The 26,711-nt window shown below is 31.4% G+C and overlaps 1 protein-coding gene across 1 annotated transcript in view; it reads right to left on the bottom strand.

Annotated features, from left to right (window-relative positions):
• Positions 1-10,072: 10,072 nt before the first annotated feature.
• LOC134709993 (uncharacterized) overlaps positions 10,073-26,711 on the bottom strand; it is a 162,760-nt gene continuing 146,121 nt past the window's right edge. Inside the window, exons 20-24 of the mRNA XM_063570122.1 lie at positions 24,348-25,580; positions 23,217-23,247; positions 22,111-22,400; positions 13,127-13,154; positions 10,073-12,516 (exon numbers count right to left, since the gene is read on the bottom strand). Of these exons, the coding sequence (XP_063426192.1) occupies positions 12,182-12,516; positions 13,127-13,154; positions 22,111-22,400; positions 23,217-23,247; positions 24,348-25,580 (1,917 nt within the window). The 3' untranslated portion in view covers positions 10,073-12,181. The remainder of the gene's footprint in view (positions 12,517-13,126; positions 13,155-22,110; positions 22,401-23,216; positions 23,248-24,347; positions 25,581-26,711) is intronic.

Raw genomic sequence — 26,711 nt, 5'->3', positions numbered from 1 at the left:
AATGTTGGAAAATTTTTGGAGAATTTGGCAACATTAATCTGTAAGTTGCAAGAATTATCAGAAAAAATTGTAATTATTGGCGATTTTAATCAAGATATTTTAAAAGGATGTTATACAGTATTAAACTTCATGCAATCAAAAGGTTTCAACCAGCTTGTCAATGGTCCAACAACAGAGGGTGGTACACTTATTGATCATGTGTATGTCAGAGGATGTCCTGATATATCAGTTGCAATAATTCCCACATATTACAGCTACCATGAGGCACTTAGAATAGTACTTAAAAGTTGAAGACTCAACACAGATTTGTATATGAAGATGTTCAAGGAAAAACAGTTTGTTTTAATTTCGATTTTGAATATTAAAAAAAGTAATTTTAATTTTGATTTCAAACACAGAAAAAATATAAAAATAATGCCTCCTAAAGTCCAACCCTTCGTCCCCGTCGTAGGAGGCGGATATCAGCACTTGCGCATGATTAAGTGCTGATAACAAACAGGGCCCTGGCAAGTCTCGGTGAACAGTGTTTGGTCTTGCTGAATATTTGCAACGGCATGTTTAGCAAACAACAATCAGTCTAGGTGTTTCTATTAATTTATTTAATTTTTTTTTCATAATGTTGTGTTTAAGTCTCACCTTTACCATCAATGAATCAAATTTGAGGATTCAAAAATTGTGGTAACATTGAATAATGATATTAAGCATCAGCATATCATGTTTTTAAATGGAAAAAAGTGTTAATGAATATTTTTTTTTCAGAATAAAAATCAACATTCCCGAGACAGTTTTTCTTAGCATTGAGAAGAGAGATTTAAATCTCAATTGTTTTAGCTCATGTGCATTGTTTTATATATAAAATTGCAAATGCCATGAGGTGAAATAGTTGATAATGATAAGTCAGCAAAGAAAAAAAATGTGGATCTGGTGTTTTTAGAGAAAATTGTTAGTTGTGACAGATTTTTAAAATTTAAGCTGAAAAGGTACGTAGACATTAACTAGGAGTAATTGCCACTTTTATATCTAGTATTAACTGTATGTTAATATAACTAATTAACAATCTTTAGTAGAGACTTAGTCTTTTGATTTGAGGCCCATTTTTCATGATCTTGAAATTGTGGTCAAGGTTTAAGTTTGATTTGACGTTCCTGATTTTGACCTTTGCTTTAACTTTAAATTTCTGCATGATAAAACTATAGAAATTTGTGTTGTAAGCCATATGATCTTGAAAAACTATTGGAAATGAATTTGGTAAACAAAGTGGCTACTTTTTTACTTATATGCCGAAAAGTAAATATTTTGAAATTCAGAATGCCCAAAGCTATCAGTTAGCACTGAAAATTACATTTCTAAATGAGGTTTGCTGTTTTTAACATTCATATATATCTTATTGGGTGGAAAGACCTTCAATTGTTCTCTGAACAATTGGTTTTTAATTTGTACAATGATTTATAATATGTATTTTGGTGGAAAAAGCTTTGATACACACAACATAATTTTTATAAAATGACCACACAGTACATCTTATTTATAAAATACTTAAGTGGTACTATATGATTTATTTCGTTTGAGCAGGTGGTGAATTATGGCATCGGGAATTGCACAACATCTTTTGGCAATTACATTTACATTCAGAAGTGCAGTTCCCGCCTGTGCATTTACATGAAACCTGTTTTTTAATGCTGTTAAACGTTTTAACGTAGCAAAAAAAGAAACACATGTTTTTGTCAATAGTTACTCAGCTGCAAGGTTTTTCTATACCATTACATCATATTTGAATCGTAACGGTGCACTGGAATTGTCTAAGCGCTTTGAAAATTGCCGTTGAAAAATTCGGGATGATAATCGTAGCTCGGAAAAAGATAATCGTAATTATGGTATTGCAAACTGTGAAGATAATCGTAACTGGATAGTGTTTTATTGTTAGTGACACTACAAACGTATATATGATAGCACATGATTAAATTATGGTGATGGATAAATCACGTTTCAACATCTTCTTTTTGTGCATATATTAATAATAGTTCTAATGAAAACAGCTACATACTATATTATCATAAAATTGGAAGGTTCAACAAGCTTCGAGGAATTTGGAAATGGGAAAACACGAACTATGTTAAAATAAAGAAAACTAAAAAAACAAGGAATCTCACAAAATATGGAAATGAGCGAAGAGGCAATTTGAAAGGAAGTTATGATATATGGCAATAATTGTCGGGCAAACACATGTGTCACCCTACATCAGATTTGGGAAGACTGTTAAAAAACATTGATTTGTCCTGAATAAAAACAAAGTAAATGTGGAAAATATTGTTTTAAATCATTTATTGCAGGTGGCTATATGTGACATTTCCCCCCCGGGAAGCCACTGCTGATACCCTATTATGCCATAATTGAGTAACTATTGACAAAAACATGCTGCATTTGAGAAAAATGACTGTAAAGATTTTAACTATATCTGCTGGTGCCATATTGGGATAATCGTAATTGCAGTTACGATTATCTCTTTAATACCAGTGTATTTGAAATTCTGAGCTGATGAGAAATACAAAATTCACATAAATCTGTCCCCTCTACAATCAAGCTTTTTGTCTTTGATTTTACGCCACATAGTATTGTTATCCAAAGGATATGAATTGTATAAAGGAAGAAAATGTATTTCATCTTGTATAATTAAATCAGGGTGTGATCCAGCTCTGGCATTAAAAACAAAGAAGTATATCGGCATCTTACAAAATAATGTGATATCATCTTCTAGACATTCGAAAAGTTCTATATCTCCTTTCTTTGTGTAAGTTGATGTCACAGGTGGGTTATAAATAACACAAATATATACTAGGTCTCTGTGAAAGCCAAACATTTTTTTTCCTAATTTAATCCATTGATAATCAGAATTAGAATTTTTCAAAATTTTGGCATGATCTTTTATATGAGGTTTTCTCAAAATGGATATTCCACCATAATGTCTATTGATTTTTTTTGAAATTATTTCATTGATTGATATTACTTTTACTTAAGGATCTTGAATACTATGAATGACAAAACTATTTTATTCAATAACACTACTTTTTCTGTTTAGTCTGTTTTTCATGATATACATTTGACGTGAAACTGTACTTATGTATCCTGTCATACTTTGAACCACACCATTATTTTATTTATTATTATTACTTTTACTGTTAAGTCTGGTTTTTGGTATATCTACTTTATGTGAGTCTGTATTTATGTATGCCGACATACGACAAAATTATTTTTATGTCTACCTGTGCGAATTTCAAACGCGCTATTTTACACCAGTAATGAAAACCTTCTATCATTTATGGGTAGACTTTACATAGATAAATTCAGCCGTATTTGACGTGAAACTGTTCTTATGTATCCCGTCATACTTTGAACCACACCATTATTTTATTTATTATTATTACTTTTACTGTTAAGTCTGTTTTTGTTATATCAACTTTACGTAAGTCTTCATTTATGTATGCCGTCATACGACAAAATTATTTTTATGTCTACCTGTGCGAATTTCAAACGCGCATTTTTAAACCAGTAAAGAAACCTTCTATCATTATGGGTAGACTTTACATAGATAAATTCAGCCGTATAAGAAAAGCAAAATGAGAATGTTAAATTAATGTATGCCTTTTTGTGCTTCTTTGTTACATTTGTTGTTTATGTAGAGATATTAAGATGATAACACAATATTGACTGTTGTACCCCTATTTTTGACATTTTTACTCTTTGAGTATGTTTGTTTTGTTCATGCATCGTTGACAATTTAATGGAGTTTGATGCGACTGTCATATAAGTGAGAGGTTTAGCTAGCTATAAAACCAGGTTCAATCCACCATTTTCTACATTAGAAAATGCCTGTACCAAGTCAGGAATATGACAGTTGTTACCCATTCGTTTGATGTGTTTGGACTTTTGATTTTGCCTTTTGATTTTTGATTTTCCTTTTTGAATTTTCCTCGGAGTTCGGTATTTTTGTGTTTTTACTTTTTGTTAGCCTTAGTGGTAGATCTACATACAGGATAAAAGTTGAAAGTACCCACATTTTTTATATTGCTATTAAAGGTATAACCAAAATGGGTTTCTACAAGGAATGCTAGGTCATATTTTGAAATTGAGTCTATGAAGATTTTATCCTGTTTTTTTTCAATGTCACCAGAAAAGAGCCTCCCAACATTCCAAGTGCCTTTAATGGTGAAAATAACATAGTCATGTCTTAGTCTGTCAAAAAATAATATATAACAAATAAGACAAAATAAGACAAAATAAAATACAGAATTTTTTTTTTAAGTACATGTAGTTGTCTGCTCCTATAAAACTTGTATGCTAATATCACTTAAAATAATCACCAGTAGTTTTTAGAGGAGTACAAATGTATTTGTATTGATAAACCAAGAAGAGTCAATGTTCAGTTAAAGAGGAGAAACTTCAGTTTATTAATGAGTCTGCAGTTAAAAGTGCTTTCTTTTTACTTTCTTCCTTTTTTAAACTAAAAAAAATCTTCCTCTTCTGTTATTTTTCTTAAAATAACTTTTCAAATCAGATAAATTGGTAGGATTCCTTCGTTTTAGAAAAAAAGGAGTATGTATTTAATACTTGTAAGCTGGGAAAATTTAAAAAAAGAAAAATAAGTGCAATTAACAAACTAACATTTTTTGTCTACAATAATTTTCTTTTATAATTCGTAATAATTAAGGTTATTTATGGGGTGCTGTTCCCATCATGTGCTTTAATTAACAGATTTTTATGTTGCATATGGGAGGATATTTTGTAAAATATTTGAAAACCAATAAATGATTTTTGTTTACAACTCACCAAATTATATAAGAGGTACTACCGCATTTTTTAGATAAACTTTCAAAAGTAAAACAACCAATACCAAACAAACAGCATATTGTTTTGTTTCGATGTAGTAAAATTATATCCAACTATTCCAAAAGAAGAAGGTAAATAAGTATGTAGAAAAGCTCTTTATACAATAGAAAAACAAAGAAATGCCAAAGAATATCCTAAAAATTATAAAATTAGTTTTAGAGGGGAATAACTTCAGATTGATTGACAGAGATTTTTCTGCAAAATGAAGGTGTGGCTAAAGGAATATATTTTGCATGTACTTATATGCGACAATGGGTCAAAGCGCTGGAAAAACTCAAAGAGAAACCATTGTTTTAAAAACGGTTGATTGATGATGGTTTTGGAATTTGGACTGATGGTGAATAAAAACTTAAAAAGAATTTATTTACTTTGCAAACTCAATTAATGACAAAATAAAAGTGGAACTTATGTATAACAGCAATCAGATTGAATTCTTAGATACACTTGTGAAAATAAAAAATGGTAAATTATCGTCAGACCTTTATACAAAGCCAACTGATACACATATTATGTTCATAGCAAATCATGCTATCCAAAAAAGTAAATCGGGCATGTAAATATGGTTTAGCATTACGATTAAGAAGAATTTGTGAAAATGAAGATGACAATCAAAACATAGACCAGAACTTAAATTACAACTGCGAAACAGAGGCTACAATGGAAAATTTGTTGAAAAACAACTGAAAAGAACATTTGTGAATCTTCTTGGTTCATCAAGATGCAATTTTTTATAGAAAGATAATCAGTCAATATAGCATTATCAAAATATGCTCCTTGTCACCGCCCTTGTGAATGCCGTTCGCGTAGAAAAAAACTACTCTATAAATCAAAATGAAAAAAAAATAACGCCAAAAGACGATGTCAAAAGAATTCGACACTGGCTACGTCGAAATGTTATTGCCTATGGACAACGTAAAGAGAGTTAAAGACATGCATCACTCATTATAAACAGCCATCATCAATGAAGGAAGTCTTAATGAGTAAAGAAAATATGCATACAAAATTGTTTATAATACATTAAAACATTATTTGAGTTACTGAAACAGTGAACAGTTTAAAGTAAAATAACAAAATTAACCAACCCCCTAATAAAATACAAAATCAAAAATTCAAACGAATGATTAACAACTAACATATTCCTGATTTCGAACAGGCAGACCACACATAATACCAAAAAAGTGACCCGTGGAGAAAATATAATCAACCATAAACAACATATATTTCAGATAGAATGAATTGGTACAGATATTAAAGAATAAGATTAAACCAGTTTTATTTATGCAAACCTCCCCTTTTGCTTATAAAGGTAGTAAAATCGCAAAATTAAAACACAATAAAAATACGCACAATTTAATTTGTAACAGGATAGATACCTACTCTTAAACGGCCTTGAAAATTGCGCAATAATATATACCGAAAAACTACCATTTCAACGATCCAACGTGACTCTATGTAAAACAAGTCAAACAAGTAAACCCAAAATCGTATAAGTTATGATAAACAACCCCTGAACTATAGTGATAGTTGCTTAACGTCTTCTAAACTTGGACAGTGGTATAACAGTTGAACTGTAAAAACGATAAAAATGAGTCTTTGTAAGATTTATTTGTCATATCTTAACGACAAATAAAAACTAACAGAAGGAGCTGGAAACTATAATACCAGTTTAAGGTAGAGTAGGTGTCTTAATTATAATCCATAGAATTTTTTAATAGTTTACCAAAATGTATTATATATAATATATTTTGTAAAATATTAATAAAAAGAATGGGTCACCGGGCTTATTTCAATGCTACACGCTTTTCAAAATTGACAGATTTTGTATGGATTATGCATGGAAAACCCAATTTTCTGCAATAAAGCATAAACTACACCATAGAATTTTGAGATAACATATGAAAAGATAGCTTTAATAGAATGCTTTCAGTTAAGAAAAAGAAAAAGTGGGGTCACCGGACCCGTTTTCTTGCTACGTTATAATATATGTAAATTTCTAACACATTCTATTGTAAAATTACCTTAATCTGAATTATCTGCCTTTTGAATTTGAGTTACCTCCCCTCAAGTGGTAAAGTTGGAAAAAATTTAATCAAACAAAAGTTGTCTATTTTTTTTTGTAAAATACAATCATAAGAATGATAAAACATGTCATTTTTTATATTGAAATGAAAGTTCTTACACCTGAATTATCTACTAATCTTAAAATTTGCACATTTTATTAAAGATCTAGACTTTGTTTTCTTGAATTTCCAAATCCAAGATGGAGGAAGACACCCTATCTACCTTAAGTGTACTCCCAGTTACTGAAAGCTAGTTTAAAATAATTACTTCTAATAAATGAAACAAGAAGAAGAAGAAGAAGAAGAAGAAGAAGAAGAAGAAGAAGAAAAAAAAAGAAGAAGAAGAAGAATTTCAACATCAACAACAAATTGCGCATGAGGGAGTTTGTCCGTAAATATCACTTGAAACATTTGAAACGGGAGTATGTCCGTAAATATCACTTGAAACATTTGAAAAGATATCAAGAGAAATGGAATGGAATTCTATGACGTATCAAAAGCGAAAATCTTGATATTTATCATCTCATTGTTATCATTGGGTCAAATATATCGGGATCATTTCACCACGCAAAGTTACAAAGAGTTTAAAAAACGGAACAGAAATGTCAAGATGGATAAAATCTTTTAGAATGTAAGTAAAAAATTCAAGAACCAGAAGCATTGGAGAAATAACAAGGTTTTGGGTCATGGGTTAAAGCCAGTGAGATACAACATAATTATAAACACGTTCAATAATATTTAGTCAACATCAAGATTAGCATCCGACTTGTAATGTTTTCAAATGGTGATGGTATTGTTTCCCTTAGAAGTATTCCTTTTGGTTTAAGAAGTTAATTTAAAAGTAAAGTACAGTGTGTTGGATATTGGATGGTACAATTAATAGAGTTTAAATAACAGATTGGACAAATGCTGAAAAAGGTAAAAAATGTTTGGCATGCAGTCAAAATAAAGAAAAAAAACTTTACTTAGTACACATAGAAGATTCTTTGTAGCTGGAAAGGAGAACTGAATTTTGAATTTAAAAAACCAAATCAAATATCGCAGATGAACACTATTCTGACTAGTCTATGGAATGGTGGCTTCTTTTCCGAGAGGAACAGTAATAATTACCTTTCTAAATGATAATTCTGGTACCTTTGATATATATATTTACTTTAAACGGTGTATTTTCATATTATAATGAATAGCCAAGCATATGGTAGTGATCCCCAGAAATGGGAAACATTTCATCAGAAAGAAAAACAACATAATGCCATAGAGACACAAAAACTGTAACAAATATTATCAAACCTTTAGCTTTAAAGGCAGAATTTCAATTTAAGATGTTTCACAAATAGGTATTGAAATTTCTAGCTACATTGAAGACCTGTTGGTGACCTTTTTTTTTTTTTTATCTGATCGGGTTGTTGTCACTTTGACACATTCCCCATTTCCATTTTTAGTTAATTTATTGAAAGAAAATATGCAAAAACAAAAGAGAAAAAAAAGAAAAAGTAAAACAATTGTCTAGGAAACGGGAAATCGATGTTGAAGCCAACACACTATTTGGTCGAAATGAAAAACAACCAACAGAGAACACAAACATATTGTATTACTTTAGTCCGGATTATCTTGGAATTGGACAACCAATTTAATTATCTATATTTTTATCACCAGAAAAATCAAGTTCATCTCTCAGGTTAACCTACAAGTACGTCCAGTTTCAACAATTATGAATGATTCACCCCCTATCGACACTATCATGTCTTGTGCAGGGTGCTGACCAAATTGATTCGAAAAGAGGTAGACTGTATGTAAAAGCAGACGGTACCATTCATATACCTCTTGAAAATATTTTTTTTTACAGTAACATAAAGTTATTTCTAGTAAACAAATTGAAGTAATTATGCCATTATAAGAAGACTTGTTAACCTTAAACAAATGGGTTTTGAATTATGTGGATATAAGTCTCACAGAGTATTAACCAAATGTCCTCATAGTTAAATCTAGATAAAAAGAAATAATCATCTATTTTTTTTAATATATATTGTATGAATAAAAGTTGATCCAGATAATGTGTTTTTAAACTGTTCAAGGAAAGCTAGCTTACTAGGAAATAACCAGGAGTTGTGATACACAGAACGTCATTCCTTAAGTTAGTACAGAATTTCACTGGGATTAAAATTTTCCACGATCAACTCTATCTAGGTAGCAATAGGATTTATTACACAACATGAGGTAAGCAGGGACAACACACCCAATCCATTAATTTTCAACATTTAGGTGTATACAATGTAACCCTTAATATTAACGATGTCAATGTTTACACTCAGTAAATTTGTGTTACAAGATCTGCTTACACTCCCGGTGTATCTGAGACCATCTCCAAGTTTTTGGTTGGTTTCGTGATTTTAATCTTTGGGTTTCATGTTGTTGTGTGTACTGTTATTTGTCTGTTGATTTTTGCTTTTGTATTCATCAACTTATTTACGACTTATAAGTTTGAATATCCCTTTGGTATCCTTCGTCTCTTTTAACAGGTCTGATATGAAAATGATTTTCTTGAAACAAAAATATTCGTGTCCAGAAATAAAGTTTATGTCGACTACTGCAGAAATAACAAACACAAGTATTAAAAGTTTGTAACGAGGTGAGAGAGCTATTAGAAACATCAGAACAACTACACACTATCATACGGTCAAACAATTGACAAGGGAGAGGAAAAATTCAAATAGTCGCTGGGAATAAATAACAGTATGAAAAATCGCTTCCTGGTTCCAGAAAACAGTGGATTAGTCTAACCGTATACTATAGAACATATAGTGATTTTTTTACGGCCTGGTTAAAACGCAAGACCAATGTCAAGCTCGATAAAGTCCTTTTGTTGATGAAATTAAACGTCATGAAGATAATAAGGCTCAAACTCCTTAATAGCTCTTCAGAATATTTACCTTTTGTCATGTTACCCATTGAGTATTTACGTATTTGCCATATATATATTGTTCGATATCAAAGTGTTTTGTTTAAAATGAACCTTATGGCTGTGAGTATCATAACACTTTTAGACGTTGAACATTGAAATACAAGGATAACTTGGCGACATATAATCTCGTGATGCGAAGTTTTATAGAAAAATGAAAATAAACTAGTAAATCAACAAATCGTTTGTTTATTATAATTTGTTACAAGCGAATATTTACGTAATATACAGTTTACAAAAGATATTATTCGAAGATTTACACATCCGACAATCTTCGAAAATTGCTTTGACCAGCTACCACAAATGGATTATCTTCATGCTGTATTACAAAAATAAAGAACAGTGTCTAATAATGTGCACAAAAAAGTAAACAACGCAAAGTGTATATTACTATGCGGACATGAACCGCGCTACAGTGCCTATTAATGTATGGACTAAAACCACTCACCAGTGTCTAATACTGACCGAACAAAAACACGCATCAATGTCTAGAACTGATCAAACACAAATCACGCAACAGTGTCAAGGACTGTGCGGACAAAATATCAAAACTTAATACAAATGAATAATCATAAAGCACACCTTTCTTTTAATATACAGAGGTACTGTCCAGATCTGCTCAGAATAGTATAAATCTTAATTAATCATCTCAAAATTTCTCCAACTAACCTTCATAGTCTCCAAATATTTCCAACTGACCTGAATTTCCAAACATTCTCCAACTCTTTGCTTTCAAATAAAACTTAAAATTCATATAAAAGTATTTACTACGTGACCTAGAACATAATATATGCTAATATTTTATACATTGTAGCAGGACAGCCCTTTGACTTAATGACTCTAACAGACGATAAACAAAACTAAATTGTGACAAAATTGATTACAGTGGAAGATGAAATTACACTCTAACATGAAGATAAATCTGAAAAGTTCTTCATACGTAACACATTAAATATAAAGAGCTATCTCGTTTTAAAAGGGGGATTTGTTTGATTGTCATTGACACAAATCTTAACCAAATATATAGAAGTAAACAATTATAGGTTACTGCACTGATAAATGTAGAACAATTCAAATCAACGGCATGAATTATCATGTAAAAAACAATTAAGGAAAAAAACCCCAGATAGCAACAACAGACAACAGGCTCCTGACGTGGGACATGCACATCAAGCATGTGACAGGGTTATACATTTTAATTTTTGTCAAAGCCCCTTTAACTGGAGACAGTAATGTAACAGTTTAACAAATGAGCAAGCTATAAACATCAGTTGAAAAGGACCTGATGTTTGTGTATAAGTCTGATTCGTAGATTTGCTAATCTTAAGTTTTTTCTCCCTCCAAATAATGATATTTATGTTTGCATATGAAACAATATTGTTAGACGATTTATATGTCTATCGAGTCAAGAGGATACACCAACCATAACGTAAGAGGACAAAAATCAAAGCAGACCATGTGACCAGAGTATGTCTTATATTTTAAAGGAGCTTTTTAAATGCAGTATCGACCATTTTGATTTATTCAGATAAAAAAACCTGTGGAGGCTTACCTGGTTGCCAAATAACGCGCTGGCATAGTTCTTTACCTGTTTTATGAGTAGCACCACGAATTAATTGTTTCAGATTAAATGCCAGGGAATTGAAAATACATATTTATATATTATTTGTAGAAGAAAAGCGAACGAAGCAGCATAGTTTAACATAAGCAACACGACGGGTGCCGCATGTGGAGCAGGATCTGCTTACCCTTCCGGAGCACCTGAGATCACCCTAGTTTTTCGTGGGGTTCGTGTTGTTTATTCTTTAGTTTTCTATGTAATGTCATGTGTACTATTGTTTTTCTGTTTGTTTTTTTCATTTTTAGCCATGGCGTTGTCAGTTTGTTTTAGATTTATGACTGTCCCTTTGGTATCTTTCGTCCCTCTTTTATGTAAGATTAAAAATAACAAGCAGAAAACAAGAATACACCTGCGGGAATTTGTCGCGCTATTTATAGTTGCAAAGTTGTAGAAGGAATCAACTAGTTGTTTGGATGTTGATCCTAATCACAGGTGTATGCATATGTTTAATGGACATATCTGGTCAACAATTTTACTGTTGTGGATTCATGATGCAAACATCTTGCAAAGAATAATCTCCTGGAAGTTTTTTTTAGATTTACGAGTTTGACTGTCCCTTTGGTATCTTTCGTCCCTCTTTTAAGGTGTGTTTATGAGGTATGTATATATCATTAATGTTATAATATTCATAAAGAGTAGGGTAATATAAAATGAAGTCTAAGTCACAGTGGTAGGTTCTGTGGATTTTCCATGCTGGATAAGCATTTCTTCTGACATTCTGAGTAAATATTGAACCCCGCCTCCTTTGACTCGAATGAGAGCTAACATCAAACTTAAAAAGGTCTTGATTTTGGACTTTTCTTTCCATTTCTTTAATATATCTTCTATCAAGCCAGTTAAATCTTTTGGAAACCTTAACAAACTGTTCTCAACTTCATCGAAGCTTACTCCTAATTCTATTCCTAACTGTATAGCACAGTTTCCTACTCGGCATGATAACTCTTTTAAAACTTTATCACTTGGGATCTCTTGGAGATTGAAGCCTGCAATACCTGACAATATATAATTAATAAGTGTATTTTAGGAACAACATTGGATTTTTTTTTTATCTAAATAGTGTAAGAATTAATGATGCAAAATAAACTAAAACCGGCAAAATGTTTTTAGTATTGCACATCAATTCTTCTTGCCAGGCTGCCATTTAGACAATAAATATAGGAATTGCAAATTTTATGACAGCAAATAAGTATTTCTATTTGATAACGAATCATCAGATACATGCATACATATAACTTAAGAAAGAAATTTTATGTATTTTTACAAATACAATTAAAAAAAAAGAAACTTAATATTTTAGAGTATCCTTTTTTACTTAACATTTATAAATTGCATTCGTTATGCAAAAAGTGAGTACTTCTTTTGTATAAGATAATATTTGACTATTCGGCGGTAATACCAATGACGGAGCACAATGTAAACATTTGATTATTAAATCTTTGAAACATTGGTCACAATCTTAAATTCTTCCTTGCCAAGTAAGTAAGCTTCATAACATGTTTTGACCTCTCAAACCGTGAGACGAATAATGGATTTTTCCTGAAATTTTTATACAAATTTTTTTTGGTAAAACATTAAATAGCTGTCTTTTAATTTTGTTCTTACCTAAAGGCTTTGTATCTTCTCTAAAAACCTGACACAAAAAAGGAAGAAATAATTGCGTTTTTCATAAATGCGAATAGTGCGACTGGGTTAAGTATAGCAATAATAAGAACTCGCATTTTGATAATTGATATATAAATCTGTATGCAGTTTTACCCGAAATCGTAATAATTGATCATTCTTTAAATAAATTCGATCAAACATTTGTGAATTTACAGTTACTTTAAACAATTGTAAGGTAAAATCAAATACGCAGTTATAAAACCTCATCACTTAGACTTACTATGCATTTATATTGATACCTCTGCTTTTTTCCACAGTTTGCGTCGGTTATATTGCTCTTCCACTTATGAATGAAGACGCAATTGGTATACTTCTATACATGTATTGTTACTGAATTTATTTTTTTGTCCGAAAACTGTTTTTCTTTTTCTCAATATTTCTAGAACCAACTTATTTAATATATCACGATCTGCTTACCCTTCCGGAGCACCCGAGATCACCCCTAGTGTTTGGTGGGGTTCGTGTTGTTTATTCCTTTGTTTCTATGTTGTGTCATGTGTACTATTGTTTGTCTGTTAGTCTTTTTCGTTTTTTAGCGATGGCGTTGTCAGTTTATTTTCAATTTATGAGTTTGACTGTCCCTTTGGTATCTTTCGCCCTCTTTTATATAACATATGTCAGGATTTGTTGAAAAATACCCATATTGTAACGTGTATTCAAAATCGTGAACGGTTATGGACAAGCTTCGACGTGGTAACACAGCATGCATTGTATCATAAACGATTGAAAAATACATATGAACATCACTAAAATTATTGGCAATATGAGCTTGGACAGCCAGAAAAAAAAATATATACGGCAACTAGTTATCAAAAGACTTTGACTAATTCAAAAATCCAAATTGGGATAAAGAAAAGAGGGCCGGTACGTCTTTTTTTGTTTGAAGTTGAAATCAATAGTTTTAAAATCTCATTATAGAGTATTTATAATAAAATATGAGCAATATCAATAAAGAGTTTTAAACATATCTGCTAGCATACTCCAAGAGTGTTGATATTCAACCAATTGTTTAACAATACGTTACATTATTTTCAATAACCAGAAACCACCAAATTAACAAATGATTACTCTAAGTGCTTTAAAAGACACACACGAAGTTATACTTTTACATATTCAAGTACCAGGCATACTATGTAGTCCCGTAATTATTATCTACTACATATCATCTGAGTTTTGTGTTTGAAACGGTCTTGTCCTGACAAAATCCGATTTAACAACAATCGAAAAAAAAATATGATGTAGTCATGCGACGTGAAAAAGTGGCACTTCCCCATAACTGCAATGAGACAACTATCTACCGAAGTTCAAGTAAATTAGATGAAAGCAAATATGGGCAACAGTACGCTATTCACTAATGAGAAAAATCGAATTCCTATGGTCGGCTATAAAATGCCCCGACATGAAAAATATGAAGCGTTTTAATTAAGAAAACTAATAGTATGATATTATTATAAAAAATATTAATAATAATAATCAGTGTACAGAAAACAAATATGACAAACATGAATCAACGACATTCATTGGACTCATGTTTTTAGAAAGGCTCATAAAGAATGAGGCGGGGATAGACATTTTTGTGAGCGCTGAATCCTCTCCTAACCTCGGATAGTGTTGTAAAAGTACAACATAAGACAAACTATAAAAAATAGTTGACCAGTATCAGTATATATGTTCCGGACCATATGAGTATTTGGACCATACGCGTATGGTCATGACCATATGCGTATACTCATATGGTCCGACCATACGCGTATGGTCGGACCATATGAGTATATACTCGTTTGGTTATTAACGGGCCGGACCATATAAGTATTTGGACCATATAGGTATATTTTTCAATAATATGCATGAGAAAACTTTATAAAATAACAATGATTGCTACATGCAAATGTATTATTTACATTTTAAATAACATTAAATATTGATGCCAAAGTAAGTTAGTTTTCATCGCTTATTGTATGGGTCATTTTCAAAAAATGTCGAATTTTGAAATTGAAAAAAATATTAAAAGTTACTTATTCAAACAACCCTCTACATAAGCAAATCAAAAGAACATTACTTTAAGAACAACATATTAAAAGATGCAATCTTATTGATATCATACCAGAATATGTTGAAACATTTTTTGATCGGTGGTACATTATTTTGTCTATCCTGTTACCATTTTCAAAAGACATTTTGGGTTATTAAGAAAAGGTTTAGATAAAATGTTAAGTTGTTTTACGTAGACAATTAGATGGTTTTCAATAGAATAAACTTCTATATATATTCATTCTGTAATATGATAGATTATTTGCCAATTTTCCAGGTTGTACTGAAAAATGCCTCTAAAAATGGTTTTCATAGGTTGTAAAAATTACCACCAGTAATGCAAGTCTAAGATAGCAATTTATATTGTTCGGCATTTTTTCACCCTTTCAAATAAACCCAACATCAAGTAAATCCCTCATAAGTTAGTTTACTTTTTTTTTTATATTTCATTGGTAACAGGAACGTACGTTTCTGATATATTACTATATAAAAGTCTATCCTGTTACCGATATCAGTATTGCACCTGCACCTAATTGGGAAGATTAAGATATGGAACGCCAACACTGTCTTATTACGCCCATTTTTCATTATATGTTGTGCATTTACCTTTATATGATGTGCATTTACCTTTATATGATGTGCACTTGTAATCATGTGATGTGCAAACGTCTTTATATGATGTGCAAATATCCTTATATGATGTGCAAACATCATTATACGATGTGCAAACTCCCTTATATGATGTGCAAACATCATTATATGATGTGCAAACATACTTATATGATGCGCATATAAAATTATATGATGTGCAAATATGCTAATATGATGTACAAACATTCTTATATGATGTGAAAATATACTTATCTTATGTTGAAAGATCCTTATTTGGTGTGCAAATATACTTATATGGTGTGCAAATATACTTATATGCTGTGCAAATATACTTATATGATGTGTATATATCATTATATGATGTGAAGTTTCCCTTATATAATGTGCAAACAACTTTATATGATGTGTTTGTGTCATTATATTATGTGCTTGTAATCTTATATTATGTGGTTTTATTTACTTCATTATATGATGTCGAAACGTCATTATATGATGTGCTTTCATCGTCGTTATGGTCAATGAACATGATTACGATTAGAATGATTACTGTTTACGTCATAACTGATTCCGATCTGCTTCTGCGGAGTAACCGTCACTACTTATTAGGATCAAATCTCACGGTAGCTACCGTTTGGAAAATGGTTGAAACTTGAGATAAACCTTTGCATGTTAGTACCTCGTTTTAAGATGCAAAAAAACACATCTGATACTGTTGGAAAATTGTTAAAATACAAAATGTATATATGAATTGCAAAGTTTTTTTTTAAATCGACGGGTCTTTAATAATAAACATACGAAGTGTACAATACGGTTACGGTTATTAAATTTAATAAATAATTCTTTTATGTCATGCTCTATGATCGTTTTAACGAGGGAAGGCATTATATTTGTCAATTTTGGTATTTCTAACGTTAGCATTTTTTCTATAAGAAAATAATACACGAAGTTTAGTATTTTCATTTATGTAAATATTGCCTTTCTGATCATTTTAGCTGTTCGAGTTTTTCTTTATATATTCTCATGATAGACACAAACAATTGGGAAAAAATCGGACTCTGATAGAGTAATGGCTCATATAAGAAACCGGTCATTTGTAACCAAAAAAAATGAGGGGATAGATAGGAAGAAATAAAGGGGGCCTTTCATTTTATCATTTTTGGAATGGAAAAGTGGCATTCAATTTTATCTAGTTATAAATTTGCCGCAGTATAATTTTTGGGCGAATTCTTCGTCAACCGTAGGCATCAATCTTTTCGCCTCGTTTCGCTCACATGAATTGTTAAAACCTGAAAATTTAGTTTCAACAATTTCTTCTCGCAGAGAATTTGTCATCTGATGCTATTATTGAATGAAGGTGTGGTAAATATTAATGAAACCACAAACGGCAAATCCAAACTAAGTTCCCTGAAGTCGCAAACAACTTTCATACTTGAGTAATTTGATTATATATGTTCTTGTCTATACCTTGCAAGAAAAGTTTTCTCTATTATTAGTTATCAAGATAATAGCTAATAAAACAACAAAACTCTGAAAAGCCAAAATTGTCCAAAAAAAACCCTTTACTATAGAGTATAATTCAGACACATTGCAGTATTTGTTTTTTTTAAAATCTATTATGTTTCCAGGATAAACGCAATATATTAAAAGCCGCTGCCGTAAATCTTCACTTTGAAAAATTCAAAACACCACTCTCTATCTGTAAGAGAACAACAGGTCTCAGTAAAAAAAAAAAATACAGTGTTATAAGTTCATTTAGACACCAGATTAAAAACGCTCAATTCTCTGGTTTTGTTGGATTGATACACACCTTCAAAAATTTGAAGGCTGAAATTTCATTGGCTGATGTAATATATACAAGCAATCTAATTAGAATATAGATCTCCGATTTCGTTATACTACGTAACTACATATGTAGTAACGTAGTATAACGAAATCGGAGATCTATATTTTAATTAGATTGATATACAAGGACAGAAAATAAAATGACGTGTTGTCAGATCCTTATATCCAAAGCTTAAACAGATGATTTGTACATTTTATATTAATAAATAAATGAGTTAGACACCAACTCTAGTTTGAAAACATGTTTTGTTTTTAAGTTTCATCATTGTTTTATTTTTTCCTCATTTCAAATGGAAACAAACTATTTCGCTTCCCTTCTGTAATAGATAAAATCTATTTCAAGAAATTTAGAATCAAACATTTACAAAAGATAAAATCTATTTCAAGAAATTTAGAATCAAACATTTACAAAACAACTTGCCCCCCCCCCCACTCACATAAAAAAAACAATGGTCGGTACGTTAGCCCTGTTTAATTGAGTCTAAAGTGTATACTAGTATATGAGCGGCTTCCCTCGAAACCTTTTATATTGCGGGTTACTGCATGGCTGGTACTTTCGTCGCAGCATGTTCACCTTGAGTGAGAGAGGTCGTGGGTTCGAACTGCGACCCTGTCAAAACCAAAGACTTTAAAATGTATATGTACATGCTGCTTCCCAGCTAATTATATAAGCACGCGGGATTAAGGATTAAGAGCAAAAGCTGGTCGGCTCGGAATCACAAAATTGTGTCCGGGTAAGGTGATATAAATGTCTTCCTTCGGAATGCTACCTTTTGAACTAGCATGTTAAAAAATCCGGCTCAGGGTGTCAGTCTAGTACAAAACAGGGTTAATATTCATATCACATTAATATGTTCTTGTACGAATATGCACACATCAATTTCCCACTGGACCTCAAGAATCCACCCATAATCATCTATAGTTGAAACTGTGAAATATGCACAAAAACATGAGAAAAAACTGCACGTAAATGTAATGCACCGAATTCAGGTTCATTCAATATCTCCTTTAATCCATTTCGGGTGAACTAGCATGACACAGTAATAAGGTGGACACAGTAATGACAAAGTTGATGCTTTTTATTCTAATTTTTTTTAAAGAGACAAAAAAGAGGAACAAAATGCAAAAGACGGGCGTCACCCCATTCATCTCGGTTGGAAAATAAAAATAATAAATAACCTAAATTTACCCTTTTAACTCAATAACTGTATCGTCTACGAAAAATAAGTACATGTACCACAATGGTGAAAATCCTATCTAATCGGACGAAAATTAAATCTTAAACACTTCATCAGGAATTAACCCCTTGTTTCTCAGAAATCGTTGACGCTACTCCGAATCTGTTGACATACTAGTACTCATCTTTCAGAATTTTATTAGCAATTAAAAAAATCTCCATTTAAATAAGTTGAAAATAAACAATCTGTATATGCCAATATGTGCTCATTGTTGAAGACCGTATGGTGACCTACAATGTATAATTATTAATTTCTGTGTCATTTGGTCTGTTGTGGAGAGTTGTCTCATTAACAAAGATACCACTTTTTCTTTTTTTATAATTACCCACATTGCCATTTCGCATTTCGCGGGCTCTACGTCGACTATTATATATATAAGCTTGCAGTCTTCGAAATTGGGTATTTTCTCACATAATTGGCGTTTTCTGTGGAAAAAAAGATTGGTTCAAAGAAAAAGTAAAAGTAAAAAACACTACATGTAAACGTCATATCACAAATATTTCCGACTTGGTATGGTTTTAGAGGAGTTGCGGCTCAAAGAAATCGGTCTATTCCTTTAGAAGCATAGATTATATGATAGACTAGATTTAATATCATTGTACATATTCAATACTACATTATACATCTTACCATTTACAGATAATCATTATTCAATAACATTCTACAAAACAAACCATCTCGCCATATTATGCATCATTAGATAATTTTATAGCTTTTGTTATGAAATATTTTTGAAACAGACTGTGATTTCAATGGTGTCTTTTGCAATGAATATTAATAAGCAGATGTGGTATGAGAGCCACTGAAACAACTTACCATCCATTTGTAAGAGGAAACAATTATATGTCATAGTACGACCTTCAACACGGAGCCTATGCTTAAACCGAATAGCAAGCTATAAAAGGCTCTTAAATTTGTTATCAATTTCACCATAGCCGGGAATTTCTTCATCTAGCTCCTGTATTAACTGATCTAAATAATCTTCAACCGAAATGTTTGAAACGCTGATTTTGTTAAATTGCTTTGTCTCATTTCTCCTATAAATCGCACTTTCGCTAGCGATAGACACATACTTGAGCCGGGTTGATAGTTAACAGAAGCAGATCGGAATCAGTTATGACGTAAACAGTAATCATTCTAATCGTAATCATGTTCATTGACCATAACGACGATGAAAGCACACCATATAATGACGTTTCGACATTATAAAATGAAGTAAACCTAACCACATAATATAAGATTACAAGCACATAATATAATGACACAACCACATCATATAAAAATGTTTGCACGTAATATAAGGGAAACTGCACATCAGATAAGGATATGTACACACCATATAAGGAAATTTCCACAACATATAAGTATATTTGCACATCATATAAGGATCTTTGCACATAATATAAGTACATTTGCACACCATATAAGGATCTATGCACATAATATAAGTACATTTGTACATCATATAATAATGTTTGCACATCATACAAGAATGTTTGCACATCATATAAGTATATTTGTACATCATTTAAGTATGTTTGCACATAATATGATGATGTTTGCACATCATCTAAGGATATGTGCACATCATATAAGGATATTTGCACATCATATAAAGGTAAAAGCACAGCATATAAAGGTAAATGCACATCAAATAAAGGTAAATGCACATCATATAATGAAAATGGTCATAACAAGACAGTTTTGGCGTTCAATATTAAGACGTTATAACCTTAAGATGACTTCAAACAACGAAATATTTCATTCGTTTTGCACCTATATGTTTAGATAAAAAAAAATAACGACTTTTTTGTCTACAATTGTCTATCCTGTTACTGTAACCATAGCAACCATAGTAACAGGATAGACATAACAGGATAGACAAATTTCTTCGTTTTTGATTGATGTTGTGAAATAACTACTCCATTTGGTGAAGTGATTATGTTTTTCTATTGTGAATTTGGTTTCCAACACGTTATTGCACTTTTTACAAGTATACTGTTGGTGTATTTAATCAAAACTGGTGGTAACAGCATAGACATGAAAAAAGTACGCTATATTTTTTTCATTAAATGTCTTGAAATTTCTTTTCTCTACACTGTCGTTCAAGAAACGAGGCGTTTTAAATATAAAGATTACTTTGTACTTTTGAGATCAACACTGACTGATTCAATGTTCTTGGGTCATGAGTCATTTCAATGTGTCTACGGTGAAAAAGCTCTAAATCTCCAATATCGTAACATGACTGAAGTACTTCATATTACCAGACAAATTTAACTTGAAAAATAAACTAATGTCCTTGCCGGTGACGTCATTCATTTATTAAAACAAAACACGTATAAGTATAAAAAATTATGAATATTGCACTGATAATGCTAATAATATCAAGATTCAAAAGTAAGCAATTTATTAGACTCTTTACATGTATCCTGTCGACTTTTACGTCAGTATATAGTAACACTTCTTGTGTCACATTTCATTAAGCTATTTTTGGAAGTTATCTTCCCAGGTCGACATTTTGCCATTCACTCGTAATACGAAACGGTAATGAAAAAAATGTGTTTACTAAAGTTTTGACTAGTGAAGAAATTTATTGTGTAAAACTGCCTATTTTATTTGTTAATCTTGATATTACAAATTTTTAATGAAAAAATGACCTTTGGTAGTGTCTTTTGAATGACGTGACAACTAGAAGGGTTATATAAAGAGATAAGCATAAATGTACCTGCTAATTACCCCGACCATACGCGTACGGTCCGACCATACGCGTATGGTCGGACCATATGAGTATATACCCATATGGTCATGACCATACGCGTATGGTCCAAATACTCGTATGGTCCGGAACATATATATTAAATCCCTGTCTTTATTATACAACAATATTTTTTTTACATTTTAACGAGACACTGCTTTATATTGATATCGGTAGTTAAAAAGTGCAGAGAGTTATCGATTAATCTTATTCTTTATGAACACAAACCAAATGTTAACTTAAAAAATACATACTTTTATATGGCAATAACAGTTCATTGCAACTACCTTTTGGTAAATCAATAGGTATCTACACATAGCTAACATTATGTGTTATAAATGCATCCTTTCAAAAAATTAAAGCATTTTCAAATAAAACAATAACTTAAGATTGCATCAGTAAATAGTTTGAAGATATAAAAGTCATACAACAAATATATTCTATACCTGACAAATCAAATGCTTGTCCAAACCCGTTGCTATCAAGGCGTCTTCAATATCTTTCAAAGAAGGTTCCTCAAGGTTATATAATTTTGACAACTTCCATTTAAAAAGTGCCATAAACATTATCCCTTCTCTACCGTGACTACCATACATATCAACAGTGTTTTCCCATTGTATTATTGCCATTCCCAAATGTATGCAGAACTCTTTAAATACACACATATCTATCTGACTTCCCAGTCTAACAAGATGCTTGTTACTTGGTTGTGTTCTCAATTCATCATTACTGAGACCTGAAATAGAAACATATGTTGTAATAAGCGATCTAAAGAACAAGATTAAATTCAACTCATTGAACTTATTTCAACGATAATTAGGACAATACGGATAATTAGGAATTCGAGCACCAGAGATCACCCATAGTTTTTGGGTGGGGTTCGTGTTACTTAGTATTACGTTTGCTATGTTGTGTCTTGTGTACTATTAGTTGTTTGTTTGTTTATTTCATTGTTAGCCATAGCGTTGACAGTTTGTTTTCGATCTATGAGTATGGCTGTCTCTCGGAACTATTTCGCCTTCTTTTATTGTGAACATGTTTTGCTTTCTAAAAATGCATGTACCAATTCAGAAAAAAACCTTTTATTTTCTGTTGGTTTATACAGTCGAGCGTTAATTGTTTCATTTATTTTTGGAATTCCTTCTTTTAAATATATATGTACCTTTGTTAATACATTTTCAAAAGCATTGTTTTAAAGTCAACCAAGATTGATTGCTTGTACTCAAAGTGTAAGGAACATTCTAATTTGAAATTGATTGCATAAAATCAGAATGATATAATGATCAAATCAATTATACAAATAAGGAGAAATGAAATATTAAATGTATCTAAAGATTCTGCATTAAACATAACTATTACTTGCAATATCTATATAAATGTAGCTTAAAAATTGTATTCCAGTCAAACACATAGAATTGACGGTGACTGATGTGAATTTATATTGATTATTACTTTTTTCTTGTTCTTTTTGTTTAATTAGAAGTTTTGTTTTAATTGCATTTATCGTACAAATTTGTAACAACATATAATATCTTTTATTTTGTTACTTCACCTTTACAATCAGCTGCACACATCTTTTGAGACTGAAAAGTAGATTTAACTATACATTAGTTTGATGAGCATGAGTAAAACATCGATAATTGATACTACAAGAAAGATGTGAACAGAGAATTCACAAAAATATTTAGCTCCTAGGAAAATTGAAAAAGAAAAGTCCCTTATCAAATGACAAAATCAAAAGCTCAAACCCATCAAACGAATGGATAACAACTATCATATTCCTGTTTTGGTACAGTCATTTTCTAATGTAGAAAATGGTTGATTAAACCTGGTTTTATAGGTATCTATACCTCTTACTTGTGAAACAGTTGCATCAAATTCCATTATAGTGACAGCGATGGGTGAAAACACAAACAGACACAAAAGGTAAATATGTTAGAAATAGGGGAACAGCCGTCAACATTGTGTTATCATCTTAATCACAATAAAAACAAACAAATGTAACGAAGAAGCACAACAAGGCATACATCAAATTACTTAACAACCTAATTCATTGCTTTTTTGTTATACTTTTTTATTTATCTTTGTTAATTCCGACAATAATGATTAACAGAGTTTAAGTACTGTAACCGAATCCTTACTCTGACTGACACGTGGGTAGATTAACATTTACTCTTACGAAGAATTGCGCGTTTGACGTCACACAGGTATGTTTAAAAACGTGAAGCAACATGTGTGTAACAAAATAGAGTTAAAAGTTTTATAAAGGGTGCATCAAAGTTAATTAAATTTGAAGTCGGTATGATTAAGAAGAGAAGGGCACAGCAGATGCTTGTTCTCAACAAAGTTTATATGCTCAGGGAGACGGATTAATATAAGACAAACCTTGTTTTCCAAATTCCTCAGTGTAAATATATCTTACTGTATATATATGTATATGTATAAGTCATGTAGATGATTTTTTAAAAAAAATATATGATAAAAGTAAAGTTTAAATGCTGAAACTGTACTGATAACTTTCATCGGCGGTTTACGTTCTTTCCTCTTTCGAAAGATTGAAAGCTTTTATTTTTCGTTATACTAGAAGTTTTGTGTATACTAATTAACACGAAGTTACTCGTAATGACTAAGAAAGAAAAATTTTCTAAATATAATTCACCCTTCCGTATGGTACATGCATTACCTTATCAAAGATCCAGTACAGTAAATATTTTGTGTTATGCGTTTTGTCCCTGTCACATTTCCAAGAATCAGCTTTTTTGACATCGTGTATAGATTTGAAGCAAACACTTTTGCCACACGGAACACCTAGGCTCAAGGTGTACAGTTCTGAAACTGCTGTTGGTTTAATTTTCTTACCGAGACTGTTTAAATATAACAACAGGGACGACTCAATAATTTTCGTTAAGCATTCTTGTATACTTGCTGCAACGTCTGGTGAAATGTTGAGTAACGATCTTTGGTTTGTTAAGTTTGCTTTAATTCGGTTGTCTTCTGACCATATACGGAGTTCATCATTTTCACTAACGTTCAAAATGGCCGCCATGTGGTATAGACACGTTTTTTTATTTTCTTCTTTCAGTGGCCAAGCCATCATTACTGCTCCTATCACTTTGTAAGCTAGAGCATTTGGAATGGAATTTTTGGTAAATGAATATTCAAGACAAATTGTTTTATTCTCTTTGTGTTTCATGTTATCAAAGTCAGGTCGGATGGTTTTGATCATGCATGGTACAAGGTACATATCATTAGGAGATTGCTTTAATTTCTTAGAGATTATCAGAATATTTAAATGGACTAGAAGCTTTAAGACAAATTCTTTGACGGAAGCATCTTGCATGTATTGATGAAAATTTTCTTGCTGCCAAACCTTAAAAAGATCTCTGTGGTAGATTTTCCCTGTCTCATTCAATGTTTGTAGTATGGACTCAATATGTGGGTCGTCCGGATAACACTTCTCATCTGTCACGAATGACCTTAAAATGTTAACCAATGCAGGAGGTTGAATGATGATGAAGTTGTCTAAACCAGGAAGATGGTAATACACTAATTTACCAAGGGAGTGTTGGGTTAAAAGAAAGTCGTTCAGTTGATTATCAGTCAAGGCCAGGTTGCCATTCAGCATATTGACATTAAATAGGTCGTCCTTTGTTATAAATATGATATTATTCATTCTCATATTGGAAATTTGAAGCTCTAACGGAACCCATTGCATAGGTTGTCGCTGGCCCCAGGATGATTGCTGCATTGCAAACATGACGACCTGATGTGTCATTCGTTGTATTTCGGGGTCGCTTTGATCAATTCCGTTGATAAAAAACACATCATCCAGGTATATATGGTGTCTTTTCTTGTGTAGAGAGAATATCTGTTTGATATCCCTGATGAAACCTCCTTTCAACTCTGCAACGTCTTTCTGGGAAAATAGAATGAATACCAAACGTTGTTTTATGGTGCACCAAAGGTGTGGTGGTATACAAAATGAAGGTTGAAATGAGTTTGAAATAAATTCGTGGATGTCAGAGTATCCTTTTTTCTTTTTCAAAAAGTGCTTATACAGGATGGAAAGTTAAATGAAAAGAAATTTGCATTTTAAAAGCTTTACAAATTATAAATCAATTCTGTGTTTCTTTAAAGGGGCCATATTTAGCGACGGAATACCCACAATGTATTTGTTTTGTCATTATATGTCATTGACGTTTTGATCACAGTTCACGAGCAGTGCATGCTTTAGATTAAATTGATCCGATGTACATTCAAAACACGTTTATCAATCATTTTAATACAATGTAGATTTTCAGCAGCAGTTTGTAACACAGTTTTGTATTTTAATCTCTGAGCAGAATTTTATTGTAGAATTTCACTGAGGTTTCAAGGAGCTACTAAACAATGTGTACGGCATTGCAATTTCTGTTCTCTACAAAAATTCTTCGGATATATATGTACAGCTTTGTTTTATGAAGATGTAATACATGTATACCATGCTGATTTCAAATTTTGGTCAATTTGATATGCAGTTTCAAAGAAGATCAGATAAGATGCACTTCTTTTTTTAGATGGCATTTTTTATATGGCATGTATTATCAGCTGTAGTTTCAATATCAGCCCAAAATCCGTATGGCCCGAGCGCTGATATTACATGCGATATAAAAGATGACATGTTAATATCTTTATATCATATGCTTCAACAATGAAGAAAAATTAAAGATTAATATAATGATCCTTTTACGTGGTTTAAGTTCAAAGAGTGAACGTTCACGGACGTTGGAACCCACATTTAGTAAATTCGATATGCAATCTTTTTTTCATATGCAATTACAAAAAAAAAAGAAAAACATTCTGATATGGACGAATCAACAAAAAAGTAATTAAAAAATATACGTAATGAACACTGTTTGTAAAAGTCAACTTTTTTTAAAGTAACTTTTTAAATTATGTTTGAAACTGCTAAAATGCATTTATTTAATATTTTTTTTTTTTTTTTTTTTTTTTATATATTATTTGACACGATGTACTTTCCATTATACACATCTTCTGACATCAGACT

Source organism: Mytilus trossulus, chromosome 3, assembly GCF_036588685.1.
Source record: "Mytilus trossulus isolate FHL-02 chromosome 3, PNRI_Mtr1.1.1.hap1, whole genome shotgun sequence".
NCBI lineage: Eukaryota > Metazoa > Mollusca > Bivalvia > Mytilida > Mytilidae > Mytilus > Mytilus trossulus.
This window is presented reverse-complemented; position numbering and strand designations above follow the sequence as displayed.